Source organism: Mauremys reevesii, linkage group 4 (genome assembly GCF_016161935.1).
Source record: "Mauremys reevesii isolate NIE-2019 linkage group 4, ASM1616193v1, whole genome shotgun sequence".
NCBI classification, from domain to species: domain Eukaryota; kingdom Metazoa; phylum Chordata; order Testudines; family Geoemydidae; genus Mauremys; species Mauremys reevesii.
Genome location: NC_052626.1, coordinates 98970924 through 98990501, shown reverse-complemented (window position 1 = coordinate 98990501; position 19578 = coordinate 98970924). Strand labels below are relative to the sequence as shown.

Below are 19578 nucleotides of genomic sequence, written 5' to 3'. Positions count from 1 at the left end.
ATTTTTATTCTTCATTTACTCAGAATGGACACACTTTAGTTTCCCAGTTGCTTTAAGAGTATTGGTAACACAGCTCTTGCTCCCTATTAGTTTTCAGATACTATTACATTAGCCACTTTCACTGTATAGGTATTATTCCAATCACTAAGTTATCTCAAAACTCAAGATTTACAACTCTGAGCCCATTTTTCAAAAGTAAGGTGCTTCCAAAGTTCCAGCTCCTACATTTGAATATACACTTCAGCCTTTAGTCATCTAAAATGGGAAGACATTGGTATCAGCATCCAGAAGCATGTCTGAAATTTAGGCTCACCAGTGTCTTTGGAATTCTCTTACTTTCATTGTCCACCATTCTGGTTTGTGAATAGAGTGATCCCACAGAATTTCCTGGAATTGGTAGAAATTACTACAATGACCAGGACTGATTTTTCATTCTGGATTAATGTGGACATAAAGCTTCTTCCATATTTTAAAAAGTGGCCTTAGAGATCTGAATCATTCTGCATGACCTTCCACTGCAATAAATAGCAACTAGGCTGATCCTAAGCTAACTGACTAATTCCTGATCCAGGATGTTTCCATTTTCTAGGCCTCACTTTTTGTTAAGCAGCAGCAGATAAAAATTGCCACTAGTGTGCAGTCATTATTACAAGGACAGTAAGGAAATGTAGCCAGGGGCTTTCCCACCATCCTCATTACGTTCCTTTTCCAGACTGAATATATGTCTCAGTATGTCTGCCACATATGGCAAAACCTAGGGTGATCATCCGTCCCATTTTTAAAGGGACAGTCCCGTTTTTGGGGACTTTTTCTTATATAGGCGCCTATCACCCCCCACTCCCTGTCCCATTTTTTCACAATTGCTATCTGGTAACCCTAGCAAAACCCATTCCCTTAATACTGCTAACTGCTGTAGCTGCCTTGGAAAATGCATTGGAGAATGAGACACATTGCATGGTTATGTTTAATGCAGCACTTTGCATGGAAGTCCCCCCTCTAAAGAGCTGAAACAGCCTTGTTTAACACTGCTAATCTGTGCTGACTGCAATGCTCTACTCCTTCTCTAACTAGAGCATCTAAAAATGTACAAACAGGCACTCAGGATTACTTACTATTGATGCCTGCTTATATGTAAGCAGCTCATCTGCAGGTCACTCTCCGTTTTGAGTACATATTTATATTTGTCTCTCTCGTTCTGCGCTACATCTAGAAAACTAGTATGTGTTCTACGAAGAAGCAACACATAGGCAAGTGCTTTTGAGCATCTCCTTTTAAATCCTGTCACTTGTTCTACATGGACAAATGTTGCCAGGTTTAACGAATTACCTTGATGCCAGGGTATCAGGCCATGCCTACACATTAAGCACTAATGTATTCAGCTCTGGCCCTTACCATTGCACCATGACTCCCAACTGCAAGGACTTACCTGCACACATTTTCTCTAAATAAGTGATACTGATTAATGAAATCCTGGTGCCTGTTACACTTAAATACTATACTTAGTTTCTCTTTTAATTAGTGGCATGTGTGTGTTATTTCCCCCTCATCCCTTACCTGTGGCAGCCATGTTGGCTCTTTATGAAAAGAGGTAGTGTCAAGGCACAAACTGTAACCCACAGTACCAATTTCCATCCACCATTTTTATCTTCCTTCAAAGTCCAAACAGTTTATCCAATCCAATGCTCATACTGAACTGCATAACTAGGATGTGAAAAACATGGGCACGCAGTGTGGTGACTGCAGGTTTAGAGGACAAGCTGAAACTCTCTTCACAGTTTGGCCTTAAGTTACTTATTTTTTGTATTGTGGTAGCAACTAGAGTCCCTAGTCAAGATAAAGGCTGCATTGTGCCAGGCTCTGTACATACACAGAGCAAGAATCCCTGGGGAGAAAGTAAATATTCCAGTTTTACACATGGGGGGCTGAGACACAAAGACCCAACAGACAAAGGCCCTAATTCAAAGCACTAACAAACTGAAGCACACACTTGAGTCCCAATTGACTTAACCACTCAGGATGTCTCAAGTTGGGCACCCAAAATCACCAGTCACATTTGGAGAACTTGGCCTAAGTGACTGCCTAAGGTCTGTAGCAGAGCTGAGAACTGCACACAGATCTCCTGAGTCCCAGTCCAGGGCCTTAGCCACAGACTTTCCTCCCTCTCAAGCACGTCTGGTGCTATGAATGGCTTGTTAGCTCTACCACTGTAACTCTTGATTGCACTGTTAAACAGATACGAGCCTGGGCAAGTTTGTGTTTTTAAAGCTGAACAATTATTAAACAGGTTTGATTTTTAAAAGTTCTATTTAAGATAGGTAGGCTTACTTTGTAAGTTCAAGATCTGAAAGAAGCTGCTTTAGATGCCTGGAAAGTAACTTCTTTTCCATGGACAGTCGAACCCAGGCCCTTGCCTTGCCAACGTCTGTTTTGATCTCACCAATATTCTGGATATGCCTAAAAAGGAAAAAAATGATAATCAAATGTTGATTAAGAATATCTCCACATTATCATCTCAACTTTTTCACATCAAGCAGGGCTGGAGAAGGAACTTTGCCTTACAATATTTCTATATCTTGATAACTGCTGGGGAAAAAAAGAGAGGGCCATAAAATAATATAATTCACTATCTAAATTCCTTGCATCCCTGTATATCTGGTTAAAGAGGAATACAAGACAGAAAAGGAAGTATCTGTACTGCAGTGGCCTATTTTCAGGATTCTAGACCATCCCATCGCCTCACAATTTTTTAAGGTTCACTCTCATCCTTATAGACTCAGACTTTAAGGTCAGAAGGGACCATCTTGGTCATTTAGTCTGACCTCCTGCGCATTGCAGGCCACAGAACCTCATCCACCCCCTCCTGTAATAGACCCATAACCTCTGGCTGAGTTACTGCCATTATCAAATCATGGTTTAAAGACTTCAGAGAGAATTCACCATTTACACTAGTTTAAACTTGCAAGTGACCCATGCCTCATGTACAGAGCCTGGCACAATGAAGCCTTGATCCTGAGTGGGGACTCTAGGTACTACCACAACACACACAAAAAAAAATAACTTAAGGCCAAACTGTGAAGAAAGTTTCAGCTTGTCCTCTAAAACTGCAGTCACAATGCTGTGTGCCCATATTTTACATATATATTACAGGGAAGATCATGTTCCTTGAATAAGTTCAGTTCATTTCTCCCTCCCCAAAATGTTAAGGTTAGCTGGGAAAAACTCCAAGGAAAGGAAAACCTTTAAAAATGAATAAACTAAAGTTTTGTTTTGTTTAAAAAGAAAACAAAAAAACAGCATGAGCTGCAGTCAGACAAATAGCATTTCACCGAATCATCCAATCCATGCAGCTTCATTAAAGAGCATCTTCTGATTGCTGGTCAATCCAGGTTTCAATTTTTTTTTTTTTTAAAAACAGTCCAGAGGGAAGTATAAATATTTATATTAAAAATGTCAAACCTTATTTGCTTAAATACACAACTCCTGTCACTACATTTATTAACTGTAAAAGTATCTCCCATATTTTATAGACCCTGTTCCAAAATATTTGGTCCATTTCAGTTGTTCAATAATCCTTCTGCGTTAGCATTGCACACAGAAATTTAAACTGAAAATATTCAATTATGAATCAGGTGCAAGTGCAGTGGAGACTTTGAACTAATCATGATTAAGAGAAGAAATTATGGGAATCTGCATTATATCATGCTTTTCAACTGAAGAGATCAAACAACTCCCAGAACTCTGTGGTAGGGATCATACCAATTTTAGAGAGAGAGGGGTACACAGACATAGAGAAGCTAAATTATCTGCCAACGCCACGGAGGAAACTAATAGCAGAGCTACCAGGCCTCAGAATTAATCCATCTTCAAGTCTGAAAAGGTGTTTGTTACTAGAAAATGGCAAGTACGGGAAAGATGTATTTTCAGTTTTGAGTTTCATATTTTTGTGGCACAGGCTTTCACACTCTAAGTCCATGCAATGGCCAATGCCTGGCCAACCCACTCTAAGATTCAGAGGTTGTTGAGGTTCATTGGCAAATAGGGAGGAGTTCAGAACTGCCCAACCAGTTCCATAGTGATTGGGTAGATGTGACCTTGTCCCCCAGTCTCAGAGATAAGATACCATGGAGACAGCTCAGAAGACAGACAAGGAAGGAGATTAAAAAAATAAAGTGTCTGGCTATAGTTATAAGCCAACGAGTATTACAGTGGAGATACTGTAGGTATACGGTTTCCTCAGTGTGAAGCAAGTTTTCACTCAGGCCAGTGAAAGGGTTTCACTATAATCTCTGGTAAATGGCTTAGCAATTTCTTCCAGCTGAAGCACATTGCTTTTCCAGTTGAGCAAGCATCTCTTCCAGTTAAAACATACCAACTGCAAAACCAGGAACTAGAGCCAAGCAAGTTTCAGCCTTGATATTCCAAAGTTGGCCTTTATAATCCACGGTTCTTCATATCATGAAATTCTCTTAGTCTTTCCAAGGGTTATTGATGAAAGTCCTTTCATCCCCTTTTCCTTCATAACAGACTTTATGGAGGACAATAAGAGAGGGTGATTTTAATTATTTACATTATATGAGCCTATTTTGTGGCAGAGCTCAGGTTCACCCAGAATGAAGATGGTTACCATACAAAACTCACATGAGCCATTCAGAATTATACTTTCTTTGTGTTATTGGAGTAAACCTTTTACACAAATTACATGCATAGGAATGAACACACAGATCTTAAGGATTTCTTTTATTGCCCCAAACTAACCTCATATCCTGAATGAGAGAGATTCTCAGCGGTGACATGGCTGGGCTGGCATCTGACTTCCTCCTTTCTGAATCGAGAAGTACTCCTAAAGTGAGAAAAATATTCTTTTAATCAATGGAAAAATAATTAAATATTACTTTTAAATCTTTGAAACACTTAGTGCCAGTAACACAATGGAAGTATTTGATAACATTTTGAGAAAAACGGTTTTCCCTAGAATCCAGAAATGGTACATTAAATGCTGCATACTTTTCTGTCAGTGACGCATGGTTTTGTGAAAACATTATGGCACAAATCAGTGCTGACTATGGCAGTATATTAAATCCATGGGAAAACATTGACTGCAGGGCCGCCTAGAAGATTCAGGGGGCCTGGGGTCTTTGGCAGAAGGGGGTCCCTGCTGCCGAATTGCTGCTGAAGACCCGGCACTTCGGCAGCGGGTCCCAGGGCGGAAGGACCCCCCGCCGTGGGTCTTCAGGGCACTTTGGTGGCGGGTCCTGGAGCGGAAGGACCCCCCCGCCGCCAAATTGCTGCTGAAGACCCGGAGCGGAAGAAGCTCTGGGGGCCCCAGCCCCGTGAGAGTTTTCCGGGGCCCCCGGAGTGAGTGAAGGACCCCGCTCCAGGGGCCCCAAAAAACTCTCGTGGGAGCCCCTGTGGGGCCCAGGGCCTGGGGCAAATTGTCCCACTTGCCGCCCCCCACCCCTCTGGGTGGACCTAATTGACTGTCTACACACCGAGATGTTCAGGCAACTCATAATATGCTCAGCATTAGGACACATTAATGAGCTTTGACATACCCAGAATTGGTGAGAGACCAAAAAGAGTGGGATCTACACAGATTATTTATCACTGAAGTATTATTTTCTAAAGAGTTCTTCACTTCCTTCCCAAATGAGCTAAAACAAGTTGGCATTATAGACACTGGACAATTCAGTGTTAAATGATATGCATACAATATATCCAGTGCATCACAGTCTTAAACCACAGTAATAGGTAATACAAGAACCCAAAATCTGCAATGTAAATGCTAAACAAACAATGCCATCTCTATATCATACTTCAAATACTATACTATAAGCAATCACCTACTCTCAGTCTCAAGCTGGAGAACACAGGATCAGCACTTAGTGTCGAACCCAGGTCTCTGCACATTACACCAATGTGCACAGGGCACCAGAATGAGAATCAGGAGACCTAGGTTCTATTCACAGCTCTGTCTTTGACTACCTGAATGACCATGCATGGGTTACTAAGGGTCAAATTCTCTTCTGGCATACCTACTGAATTTGGGCAAGGAATTTGGCCCTAAAAGCTGTCTGTGCCTCAGTTTCTCCTTCTGTAAAATGGGGACTAAAGAGCATTTACATTTGTAACGCACTGACTTACGTGCACTATTGTACTTTCTCTTTTTTTTCAAAAGATACCAGTTTGCTGAAAACAAATTTTACACTAAATGGAGAGTACTTATACTGCATAAGAGAACTTATATTGTAGAGGAAGAAATACTTAGTTCCCCACTCTATTAATATGAAAGAAGTTATAGGCTTCCAATGTGTTCCCTACTTATAAGTATGGTTAATTATATTTAACTACATATTAGGTACCACCAGTAAAAGTTATTCATGCAGCATATTACTGAAACCCTATTTACGTTGTGGTTGGATTTTAAAACAGGATGGATAATTTCATACTCAGTAACGCGTCTATGCATGTTTAAGAAGGGGTAAAGAAAAATCATGCTTCACATCAAAGGATGACTATTTCATGGGTTAAAAAAGGACCTTCCACCTTACGTACATCACTGCATGATTGGCTACATGTATCAAACAGGTTTATTTTTGGACTGTCTCTGAAGCATCATGCATTGGTAGGACACCAAGCACCAGTCAACAGGATACCAGTCTTGAACAAGAAATCCTACTCAAAATAAGTCTTCAGAATTACATTGGAAAACAAGTCTACTCCATGTAAATACTGCAGTTACCAAATCAGTCTCAACAGTTATGTGAAAATGACAACATCATCATAGTAAATCTCATCCTCTAAGACCTGGAGCAGGGGAGAATTTATAGTATTCTGCTTGATGTGCATAATTTGGAACTGGTTTGAAGAGACTAAAACCTAGTAATTTGGACATTTTTAGCATTTTTAGAGGAGTTCAGCTAGTACTCTTGAAAACCCTTCTGTAATACAAGTCAACATTACCTGAGGTACTGAAGCTACCTGACGTGGGCTTTCTCTGCCTATTTTCTTGGTAATGTAATAAGTGAGACCACAAAGCAGATTTTCCCTAAAATTAAAAAAAAAATTGATTGGTAACATATTGTATTTAGCAATGCAAATAAATAAATGTCTGTTGAGTTTAATAAAAACTGAACATTAAAAAAACACTAAAAGTAACATTAACAACAACAGTTTGTTCTAAAGATGTTTTATTTTCCCTATCAATATCATTAATAAAAAAGAAAAAACAAGAAACAAAAGAGGTAGGAGAAGGTAAACAGCTGAAAAAAAGGACAGTAGAACAAAAGGAAAAGTGTAAATGATTTGTAAAAGTAACTGTCCTGCATATCCGCTCTTGGTGTCAATTTTTTTTTTTAAAAAGTAAGAAACTAGCTGGACCTACAGATTCTGGTAACTAAACAAATCAGCTAAGCATCACTTCTCATTGTTTATCAAGACGTGACCAAAATACATACTACAAAGTGATGTGTACTACAAAGTGATGTCCCATGACCTTGCAACCTGAGTTTGTAGCTGTCTCACTCATTGAATGGGGAAGAGATGCACAGTCAGATAGGGCAGACTCTTTGGCCTTGGCTACACTTGCAAATTTGCAGCGCTGCAGCAGGGTGTGAAAACACACCCTCTCCAGCGCTGCAAATTGCGGCGCTGCAAAGCGCCAGTGTGGTCAAAGCCCCAGCGCTGTACGTTATTCCCCACAGGGAGGTGGAGTACGGACAGCGCTGTGAGAGCTCTCTCCCAGCGCTGGCGCTTTGACTACACTTAGCGCTTCAAAGCGCTGCCACGGCAGCGCTTTGAAGTGCAAGTGTAGCCATAGCCTTTGGCTATGTCTACACTTAAAACGCTGCAGTGGCACAGCTGCAGTTGCACTGCCATAGCAATTCAGTGTAGACACTCACTACAGCAATGGGAGAACCCCTTCTGTCACTGTAGTTAACCAACCGCCCCAAGAAACAATAGCTAGGTTGAAGGAAGAATTGTTTCCCTACTGCTCTACACCGGGGGCTAGGTTGACATAGATATGTCTTGCAGGGGTGTGGATTTTTCACATCCCTGAGAAATGTAGCTATGCCAGTGGAACTTTTCAGTGTAGCCCAGCCCTGAGACTACAACAGTCTACCCAAGCTGATGGTGGGGGTTTGAGAGCTACTTTTTCAGCTCCTCCAAAGATTTTTCCAAGTTCCTCTAGCAAAGAGAGCAAAAGGCCTCATTACAAATGTAAAAAAAAAAAAAAAAAAAACCCTCCACATGCAGGAAAATAAAGAATTTCAAATAAAGTTTGAAGCTGTTTTTATAGATAGTAAAGAAATTTTAAAGGACAACATTCAGAATGCAGTATTTAGGACATTGTAAGCCAAAGGTAAAATATATACCTTTAGTCAATATGCTGCCTTCCTAAAAAGGGTCAGGAAACCCTAAAAGGTGAGGTGGTGAGATTTATCACTGACTCACCAAAAACAAAAAGATTCTCAGGTTCACCCTAAAGCTACTTGTGAATGATAAATCAAGTGCTACTGAAGTCACAGAAGGCACCAATAACCAAACAGGGACTATCCAGTACATTGATTGGATGCACTTCCTCAGTAAATGATTTGTAAGTAGCAGATTCCTTTAGGAAACTAACACTTAATTGGGAATCCCAGTAAAGGATTGGGAATCATATGTTTCTGCTAAATGGGTAGACTAGAAAGTTTTTTGCATATTTATAAGGATGTTATTGTTGTTCAAAAAGAGGGGTTTGTAAGGGCTGTCAAATCTTGGCTTTATTGGGGGTTACCTATTTGCACTTGCAGTGAGTAGGCACCACTGATGTCATTTAAAACATCTAAACAGCTGGTTCACGGTGCAAATAATTGAGGGGTGAATTCTGCAGGTGCAAAAATAAAAAAGTCAGCTTTAAAAATCTAGGCCAACTTCTTCAGTCCTGCAAGTAATGTGGACAGGGAGAATTAGTGTCTCTAATATACAGACCTACAAGAGATTTACTCCAAGGTATTATTCCCACACAAATTATGGTGGTATGTTTCTAAAATGTAAAGCAGCAAATGTCTCAGTTATGACGATGTTAGGAAATCATCTTTCAAAAATGTGTTTCCTGAGAACATTTAAAAAAGCCCCCCCACAGAAGTCCAATTTCTCATTAGTGTATCTGAAAGGTCCACTGTGGAAACCAAAATGTACAGTGGGCCTTGCAAAAGGACAGGTATGAAAATCATTCAGAGAGATGGTCACAGCTAAAATACTATTTCTGGGGGGAAACAAATGCACCTGCAAATACATTCTGGCAACTCAGTACAGCAACTGCTGAGGACGGCATATGCTCCCAGTGCTGGAACACCTCTGAAGAAGGCAAATAAGCAAAGGCCTCTACAGAATATGGAAACGGCAATACCAGTGAGCACTGAGAAGAAATCGTACCATATGCATCTGCCTGTTTCTTTCACCAGCACATTACTATTTGGAGAGTTAAAGGAGAGTAATGATGATGCAAGTTACAAGTATAAAGAGGAGAAGGAGACAGCACAAGGGAAGGAGGGGGAAAAAAATCAAGGTCTTCATATACATTTAGGCAGGACCAGACTGACAAGGTCACTAGATCCTACATTGCATGATCATACTGGATCAGTTGAGGCAGGAGGTGGGCTTTGGTCAGTTGATGGGGGTACCGTTGGTAGCTATGTGAACGAAACTGATCCATCAGCAGGGAAACAGGCAAAAGCATGGGGTGGGGGAGGGAAGCCATCTTCATTACTATGGTCTGCTAAGAAGGATTTGGCTCATTATTGGACAAATCAATTTATAAATAGCAGACTTTCACAATTTTAATAGAGGCCAGAGTGCATGTCGGATTAGTAGTGCTTTTTACTTTGGATCACAGAGTTAGATGCACTGCACTTCCTTCGTCAGGCCTCTAATTATTCTACCACAACAGACCGTTCAGCACTGTTTGCCAACATCTGCAATCAATCCAAAGCATTAACCTTATGTGGGGTTGGCCGCCTGGTTGTCTGAAAGGCCCAAATCTGAGTTGAAGCAGAGTATACTGATGCTCTGTCTTCTAGGATGAAAGTAGTACAGCTTCTATCCTAAGTAGTATACAAGAGGGAAGGGGAGAGTCAGACGATATACCTTCACATAGAGAAACTACTGTTATAGTCTGAATGAGAGCAGATTTAGGCAATGGCGGCATGGATGCAGAGGACAGAGCAATTGGATTAGGGCTGTCTGGATTAAACGTATTTACTCTGCAAAATACTTAAACAAAACATCATCCAAGTCCCTTTTCCCCTCCCCACACACACAGGGGAAAGGAGGAAGAAACAACACCTCCCACACTGTCTACTCTCACAGGAGAGCCCAAACAGCTCGAGCTCTATAATAAAAGGAAAATGGCTAGCTAGAGGCCTTATAAACTTCAGTTGACCATCTCTAAATAAGTACCATGCTTAGTGAGAACAAGCAAAAGAAAGGGGGGCAAAGGAGGTTTAATTTTGTAAACAAATCCCCACACCCCATAGCCAACTAACAGCACCACAAACTGCAAGCTCATAAGTCCGCACAGCCACAATAAGAGAAAATGGAAATAGATAAAAGCTATCACTCTATAAATCAGACAAATAAAATAGTAAGCAGGCATTCAGAAAGTCATCCCTGAGAGTACAATTGTGTACTATACTTTGAGCGGGGCGGGTGGGGGATCAGTTTGATGCCAAAATTGTTGGATTTTAAGAGCATAGAATAGAATTGGAAAAAAAAATAAATTAAAAAAGAAACAGTGAAAAAATAGTTGTAAAGTTGTAAATTCTATGAAATACCATTATTTACCTGTTTGACCTGAAGACCATGACTCCATATCCTTTCTAAGAGATCACAAAGACTGGCTATTAACGTATTCTCTTCTACACCTGTGATGTTCACCTCACCATGACCTAGTTCCACAGCTTCTCGGCCCATTTTTTCAACCAGCATCCTCTTGGTCTTGAAAAGAAGATGGCAAAAAGAAAGTTATTCTTACACACCAGGAACTGCTACGATCCTTCACAGTATTTAAATTCCTTTACAATAGTAACAGAGTGATAATACAATTAGGTTTATACTGTATCCTTGGCAAGCTAGTGCAGAAAGAAATTTCTCTTATTTCACTAATAGTCCTACATTACGTGGCATCACCAGTATTGATCACCTGACAGCCTCTTCCATCTTTTTATCTAGTTGAGTTAGGCAAAGGGACACATGAGGCCTCCAGAGGCTGGTCCAAGGGCTTAGAATGGGTAATCACCACTGAATGTACCTTTGAGTGGAACAGCCAGATGTCATGGAAGTCAAAGCTGGCTTGCAGAACCTGAGGGGATTCAGGAGCAGGGTAGGTATACCCCAAGTCTATCCCCTTCCTTACCAGAGGTGTCAACAGACAGAATCAGTTCTGAGGAGGTGCCTTGGAGTGACATGGAAAGTCCTACCTCACTCTCGGAGATTGTTTTTCAGAGAGTTTTTTTTTTTTTTAAGTAATCCAGAGGGAGTGTCCCTCTTGAGGGTTCCTGAGCAGTAGCAAGGTGGACAGGGACTAGCAAACTAGTCCGGATTCAATACTAGCTTGTTCTCTTCAGAAAGCTCCCTATCTGAGATGGAGACAGTGAAGAATGAGGCTTTTCCTGCCCTCTAGCTGTGGCAAGGTCCTAAAACAGAGAAGAAGGTAGCCAGGGAGCCCTCTCACTGAGGAAGGAAGGTGTAAGAACTCTCTGTGATAGACAGGAATGGTCCTATTTATCCAGGCTATGTCTCTGCTGGGTGAAGGTGAGAGAGACTTGGGAATACCCTGCCGTCAGCATGCTGTTCCTGTGAGCCTCCATCTGAGTGATGTTTTTCCAAGAGGAACCATTTCCTGGATATCCAAGAGGACATGGAATCTGTCCTACTTGTCCATGGAGTCTGCAGGTGGCTGCTGTAGGGGTGTGTGGTTCACCTCCACTCCTGCCCTTGCTATGGCCTGATAATGGCAGCTCCGTCTGAGTTAGCAGTGGTAGAGAGGTGTCAGAATGAGCCTGCTGCTGGTGGATGTAGGGATAGAGGCACGAGCAGAGCATTTTCAGCAGATGAAGACGACTCACATTCATCCAGCCAGGTGGCAGCCACATCAGAGAAAAGATGTATTCTTGTAACAGGTTTACTTTACCATTCTAACAATATCTATATGAAGTTGTCCTCATGAACAGGTTTTTAAATAGGTTTATTATTAAACGTTTGAACTATGGTAGCTTCCAAAGTCGCCAGTCAGGATCAGGGCCCCACTGTGCTGGACTCTATGACAGTCATAAATAATGAGGCAGTCCTTGCAGTGGATAATTTATTCATTGCAATAGACTAGAACAGAGTTATATGAGAGGTTGCACTTTAGAATATGTATATGCAAAATAGCGTGTAGTCTTGTGGATAGAACATTAGAACCCAGCTCTCCTGGTTTCTATTTCTGGATCTGTCATAGATTTAGTGTGCAACTGTGGGAAAGTCACTTAAATTTCTCACTTCCTCAATCTGCCTGTCTATAAAGAGATAATAATTTAGCCATGTTTGACAGTGCTTTGAGTGAGAGCTAGAGATGATAAAGTCTATGTAAAGGCTAAGTATTTTATATGCATTTATAAAATATAAGCATCCATAGTTATTGCCTCTCAATGATTCATGTATCAAATGTTCTCAGTTCAATCATAAAAATATTGAGAGTGGGATTTTCAAAAGAACGTAAGTCACTTAGTCACACTGAAAATCCCACTTTGAAAGTCAGTGAGTTTTATGCTTCCAATTCAAATAAGTGCTTTTGAAAATATCTCCTATGAAAAACTTGTCCAGAGATCTGAGACTCCAGCAGTCTCTTTTCTAGCTCATGCACCTTTGCAAGTAATCAAGTTCTGCAGACCAAATTAGACCCTCATTTACACCTGGGCAACTCCATGGTCTTTGACTTTTATGTCTTCAGCGTTACTTAGGCAACACTTTTCTTCCAAGGGTTTACACCGGTGTAAATGAATGGAAGTTAGGGACAGTCTATCATGAAGAGCAGTACCATATTCTGTAAATAGTTCCATTGCAGTCCATGGAAGAATAGGCCTGATCCAAAACCTACTGAAATCAGTGGGAGGTTTTTCCATGGATTTCAACAGACTGTGGATCAGACTAACTGAGCACAGTAATTAACTAAATTTTTATTCATGACTAAGGGTCCACAATCTGGCTCTTATTAACAAGTATGTTGATGATGCAAAAGATAAAATAGAATCCAGTGAAATCCCTCTCCACTGCTAGTGGAAATAAAAGGCAGTTAAAAAAAATAGTAGTAGATGACCAAATATTCGAAAAAGGGACAGATCTAGTGAATAAAAGAGAAGTGCCGTTTTTACACAGTCACTTTGCAGAGTAAAGCCATGCTTTAATTTTCATTATCTGCTTCAAACTGACTTTGGGAACTACCATAATCCTGCCACATCCTAGAAAATAGGCATCACTTTTCAGCTCTAGGTATCTAATCTATTTGACGTAATAGTGCATTATATTCATCTGTTTTATCTACCATAGTCTGCTTTTGAACCTCTCCAATAATGGTTCCTCAGTGACCTGGTATTGCCAAGTTATCCTCTCAGTAATGCCCAGTGCAAGTTATTCCATTGTCTAAGTGGCCTCACTGCTATCATTCATAGGGCACGTACAATCAACACAACAGCAACAGCAGCTAGAAATCATTCCTAATAAACCAAACTACATTTTCTATTTGTAGTTTCAAACTATCACTTCTTTATACACTGTCCTTAACCACCTTCAGTAAAGTCCTCACCCTTTTTATGTTATGACCTCCCAAGCACTGACATTTATCATATGCTTCCTTTGTCATCTTTTCTCTACAGATATATCCATTTCCTCTAATCTCTCACTGTAGATCACACTTTCTCTCTTGTAGGACATTTCAAAAATATTCTCACAATGAAGCATTCAAAACTAGACTGGACAATACACTAGAAAATGGATGGCTGAGAACAATGCTAGACTGGCAGGAAAACAGAGACCTACCAGAGCATCTGATCTTTCTTACTTCTATAATTTTATGTTTTATAGTAGGACTCCTAATATGAAAAGTCTCCAATCTTTTCAGGATAACTAAAAATGTAGCAATAAATAAAGCCAAGTCCGTCAGTCTGTTCCAGTGGAGCGCCCCAAGCGGGGGTTTTCCACGTCCTTTTATTATAATGGTTACATAAATCATTCTATTATGCGCATGTGCTAACGTAATCCAACTTCTCGCCCCCTCTCCTGATTGGTGCCTTATGCACTGTGTGTTCCAGTGGTAAACACCTGGTCAGCGCTTAATCGGTGTGTCTCCTGATCGAGTGTTGAGGGGGTGGGAACCACTTCGGCCGCTCTAAATTCGGGGGCGGTTTTCCAACCCCCTTAGTGCTTGAGAAGTGTAAAGTTCCTACAAAAAACACATCCATTTATTTATTAAAGGAACATACAATCCCCCAAAGGGACAGCGTAGACCAGTTTCAGATTATGCATACGTGTGTGTGTGTGTGTGTGTGTGTGTGTGTGTGTGTGTGTGTGTGAGAGAGAGAAAAAATGTGTAGGTGTATAAAAGGTGAGTTTAATTTTACTAACTGCAGCCCAGCAAGGTGTGGGGATGAGAAGTCATTTTCTCTACATTACCTTATTTCGGCATTCCTTCAGTAAGCCTTCAACAAATTTCCAGTTTGTTTGTGCAATTACCGATGGAGAGAGGTTAGACAGCTTAGGCTGACGAATGGTGCTGCCCAGATTCCTGGCTTCTTGGATATACTTCTGTTGAAGGATAGAAAAAACAAACATACCCCCAAACAAGAGTGACAAAATGGTATACAGTAGCTACAAATCAGTGTCAAACAATCTGTCTTTGCTGCCCCCATGCCCAGCGGGAAAAAGATCACACCATCTTTCAAAAGAATGCTCCTTTATAAAGGATAAAGACATTTACTGTATTAGTTAACTGAGTTAAGATCCCATATAAATTGTCCAGCTAGCATCAGGATGCAGTTGGGCCTTTGATTAACAAAACACCACAACACAAAACCGTTTGGCTGCTTAGTTTTAATTTCTCCCTCCACTACTACAGAGTGTTTCCTTTTTCTCCTCTAAAAAAGGCTTGTAATTATAGCTATACATACTTGATATTACTGTCAAAGTGAAACAGTCCTTCCAAATGCGATTATTTTGCAGGTAAGTAATGACACTTTTGGTGGAGGAGCAAGTGTGACAGTAAAGGTCTGTCTACACTGCAATTAGACACCTACAGCTGGCCTGTGCCAGCTGGCTTGGGCTAAGGGGCTGTTTACCCATAGACATTTGGGCTCAGGCTGCACCGAGGGAGGGTCCCAGAGTATAGTCTGCCTGAGCCTGAACATCTACATGGCAATTAATTAGCCCCTTAGCCCAAGCCCAAGCCAGCTGGCACAGGCCAGCTGCGGGCGTCTAATTGCAATATATACATACCTTAAATAGCTTTGTTGGGTGATTAAAGACAGAAGCTAGGCTAAAGAGTGTGATAACTGAAGCAGCAGTTTATTATGAATAGGCTCCAATATTACAGATCTAAAAAAAGAACAATCAAAATTTTAGAGAAAAATGATTTCCTTGACTCATGAAGGTTTGAAAGATCTGTGCTGCTACTGGTGCCACATTCTGATGGATCAATATGTATTTCAGTGACACTTGTGAGAGGGCAGCATTTGATTGTTCTGGATTGTGACTGACTGAAATTCTACTCTTGCTACATCATAATGAATAAAGTGTTCACCTTTTACCAACCCCCACCCCCTTATCCGCCTTCTGAAACAGTCTGAACAACTATGAAATACATATATTTAACTATGCATCTTTGATGCCATGACTACAGGTCATGCTGTACATATGACATACCAGGTAAAGCTCTGACACAGATTTTATACAGGGTCTGAAAGGCCAATCATGCTGGTCCCAGTCTAAATATGATTGCAAATGAAGCTCTGGCAAGGAAAAATCCAGATGCTGGCAGGAGAGGTTTGTAGCAAACAATCAATCAGACAGCCCATATTAAGCAAAAGTACGGTAAGCAGATATGAATAAAAGCGAGCATGCAAAAACAGAAAAGATAACAATTAAGACAGAACTCAATGCCTTTTAAAGCGCAGAGCAATAAATATGCAACATAAAACCTGTAAATAATGAAAGCTTAAATAAAGGAAAGAGCAAAAAAAGCATTTAAACACTATAATTGTGATGAGATTAAATAAAGAATTAAAATGAACTATGTCCTTTACTGCATACTTGTGACAAAATTTCACAAGAGTCTTAACAGTTGTCAAATCTCAACTTCAAAGTTTCTTTCTAGACATTTGCCTCAGACCATCAATTTAATTTTTATTTTTTACCAATCCCTGCCTACCAGCCACAAGGATTTTCACTTCTCCACTCAAAAACACTCAAAATTACTCCATTTCAACTGTTACAGACTAATGGGGAAAATCTTGAATTATGGGGGTGGGGTTCCCCATGAATAGATGGTACTTTAAATAAGTATCTAAAATGAGTTAACTCTACAGACCAGAATAGCTCCATCTGCTGAACACGTTTCTGCAATATGGTTCATAAGATATATTATTTATCTCACATACTAAGGTAGCTGCTCTCTGATAATTAACCATTTGCAAAGTACACCTCTACCCCAATATAATGCCACCCGATATAACACAAATTTGGATATAACGCGGTGAGACAGCGCTCGAGGGGGATGGGACTGCGCACTCTGGTGGATCAAAGCAAGTTTGATATAACGCGGTATGACTTTTTGGCTCCCGAGGACAGAGTTATATATGGGAGTAGAGATGTATATTCAGCTTTCATTGTTAAAAAAAAAAAAAAAATCCTGGAAAATGGAAACTGACTTTTTACATGTATAATTACAGTTTGATACCTCAATGGTTCACACCTGCTATCACCATATTTGTCAAAAGCAATGTCAGATTATGGACTTAGGCTATGGCTACACTTAAACTTCAAAGCGCTGCCGCGGCAGCGCTGCCGCGGCAGCGCTTTGAAGCGCTAAGTGTAGTCAAAGCGCCAGCGCTGGGAGAAAACTCTCCCAGCGCTGTCCGTACTCCACTTCCCTGTGGGGAATAACGGACAGCGCTGGGAGTGCGGCTCCCAGCGCTGGGGCTTTGACTACACTGGCGCTTTGTAGCGCCGCAATTTGCAGCGCTGCAGAGGGTGTGTTTTCACACCCTGCTGCAGCGCTGCAAATTTGTAAGTGTAGCCAAGCACTAACTACTACTCACTTTCTCTTTCTTCTCCTAAATGGAAGATGTTATTGAGACACAGTACCATAAAGAGCATGTGAAAGCAGTAAATGTTCCTTATTTGTAGAATTTAAAACTGCACAAACCTTTTTTTCTTTTTTAAATATGGTTACAAAAGAGATGACATCTAATTTTATCTCCAACTACAATTTTTACAACCAAGTCACAAAATCCTGGAAAATAGGGTTTATAATGGAAAGTGCAGTTCAACCTTTTATATCATCGTTCACATAACAATGGAATGAATGAAGAAAAAATATTTAAAAAAAAAATTTCCTGCAAGCATCTTGGTATAAACTTTAAAAAGAACAAAGTTAAAAGATTCTTCACCCAAACATAAAATACGTATCCCAAAGCTTTATTTTTTGTTTATATATAAGCACATATCAATTCAAATATTTTAAAAAGAACTCAGAACATCGGAAAAATGATTCTCATACTACACTTAACCACCATATTTTGTGCATAATGGAAGTTCAGAGAACTAACCATTTTGTTCTTGCTTAAGTAACTGCAAAGTAGCTGGCATCATATGACCCAACTAATGTCATTTTAAAAGGTTCACACAGGGATTCTTGGAGTTTCTTCCTTTTTAGCTAGGCCCCCTCCTCAAAACACAGAAGTATACCTATCAAAGGAACACTGCTTTTTACAAAAGGGGAACTATTTTGAATCCTCACAAAGCAGAGAGGATCCATAGTATGTTTATAGCTGAAAATCAGCACTTTGAACAATGCAGCCTTCAAACGCAGCCCAATACTCAAATCAGACAGTGCATGTCTACCTGCATACTGGTATCTAACTTTTGCCACATTTAAACACTGCAACTTAGTCACCATTTTTTACCATTGGTTTCATACTCTTGGGACAGATCCTCACTGGCATAACTCCTTTAATGTCAATGGAGCTATGACATTTTACCCTGGTTGAGGATCTGCTCTTTATTTTTGAAAGGTCAGAGTAAGGAACAGCTGAGGTTTACTGTGGAATAACTGATCTGACATATTGTAGAGAAGACAGTGTGATTTCTGTAATGAAAATCATATTATACAGTTACTGAACAGTTTTCACCTCTCTCTGATCATTGTCAAGACGCAGGTGCTCTGTGTGTTGTTTTTGTCTGTCTTTCCGCCTCCACTGTGCCGGTGCGTTTCTCTTTGTCCATCTACAGATCAAACAAGATTATTCATTACACATCAAGAGTCAGCTGAAGAGGAGTAAAAAGCAGGAGCAAAGGTTTCCATCTTGGATTGTTAACAGGGCTTGTCCACATTACAAAAAATACCCACTGGCAACAGACGTGCCAGAACCAGTGCCAAACACTGGTGAACTGCATGCACACACAAGTACAGACTGTGTTTAGCATCTCTTTGTAAGCAGAGAACCTGGAACGGTTTGAAAATGAAATCTGTCTGGAAGAATTATGTTCTTAGGGAAAAAGCAAAAATACAATCTCGTGCACTTGGTTTCTAGTTTCCACTTTTAAGGCTTCTTAGTCACCTCTGCAGCTACTAACCTCTTCTTCCTCTTTCCTCCCACTTTTTATGAGATGGTCCCTTATTTTAAGCCATTATAGCTCTTAACTGACCTCTGGCACAGGGCTCTCTCTTTTAACCAATATTAATTAAAAAGTCACTCAAAAATCTTAACTCTGTCCTCATTGCAATACTGGCCTCCTTGCTTCACTTTGTTACTAAAAGGATCCTTAAGAGTCCACCACATTCTAAAGTGTTATTCAGACATTTCTCATTTAAAAGTGATTAAATTTGCATTTTGACATCTCAAATTTAGTCTTATGCTTTAGATCTCAACAAGATCCAATGACACTCCATAATGCACAATAATGTTTGCATACTCACTTGTTGCTTGCTGGTCCTATGGAGAGTACGTCAGACTGAAGCTTGGGGAAAAACCCAAGTTCATACTTCCCTTGTCCAATCTTCATATCTAGTAAGTGTGGGTGGACCGCAGTGTGATCTATTTTTACAAGCCTTAATTCAATAGCTTTCTCTGAAAGTTTAAAAAAAAAAAAAAAGAAGGTATTTCTAAAGCATGTAACTTTACAGATAATTAATGCTCTAAGTGTTGGGGTGGCGTGGGAGAAGAGAAGTTTTAATCAAGCTGGGACACAGAGGTGTACTGTAAGCACTGCCTTACCAAAGCTGCTGCTCCCAGATTACGACAGACACCTCTCCACACACACACACTTTTTTCAAACCACTCTAAG

At 40.3% G+C, this 19578-nt stretch overlaps 1 protein-coding gene across 6 annotated transcripts in view; it reads right to left on the bottom strand.

The window, feature by feature from the left end:
* DENND5A (DENN domain containing 5A) overlaps window positions 1-19578 on the bottom strand; it is a 109337-nt gene that overhangs the window by 19765 nt on the left and 69994 nt on the right. For 3 of the 6 annotated variants that reach the window (XM_039535825.1, XM_039535830.1, XM_039535826.1), the window contains exons 9-17: window positions 19211-19361; window positions 18423-18516; window positions 15937-16044; window positions 14692-14823; window positions 10825-10977; window positions 9981-10085; window positions 6961-7045; window positions 4756-4840; window positions 2326-2454 (exon numbers count right to left, since the gene is read on the bottom strand). In XM_039535825.1, the coding sequence (XP_039391759.1) occupies window positions 2326-2454; window positions 4756-4840; window positions 6961-7045; window positions 9981-10085; window positions 10825-10977; window positions 14692-14823; window positions 15937-16044; window positions 18423-18516; window positions 19211-19361 (1042 nt within the window). The remainder of the gene's footprint in view (window positions 1-2325; window positions 2455-4755; window positions 4841-6960; window positions 7046-9980; window positions 10086-10824; window positions 10978-14691; window positions 14824-15936; window positions 16045-18422; window positions 18517-19210; window positions 19362-19578) is intronic. The other 3 variants (XM_039535827.1, XM_039535828.1, XM_039535829.1) reach the window with 3 other exon arrangements.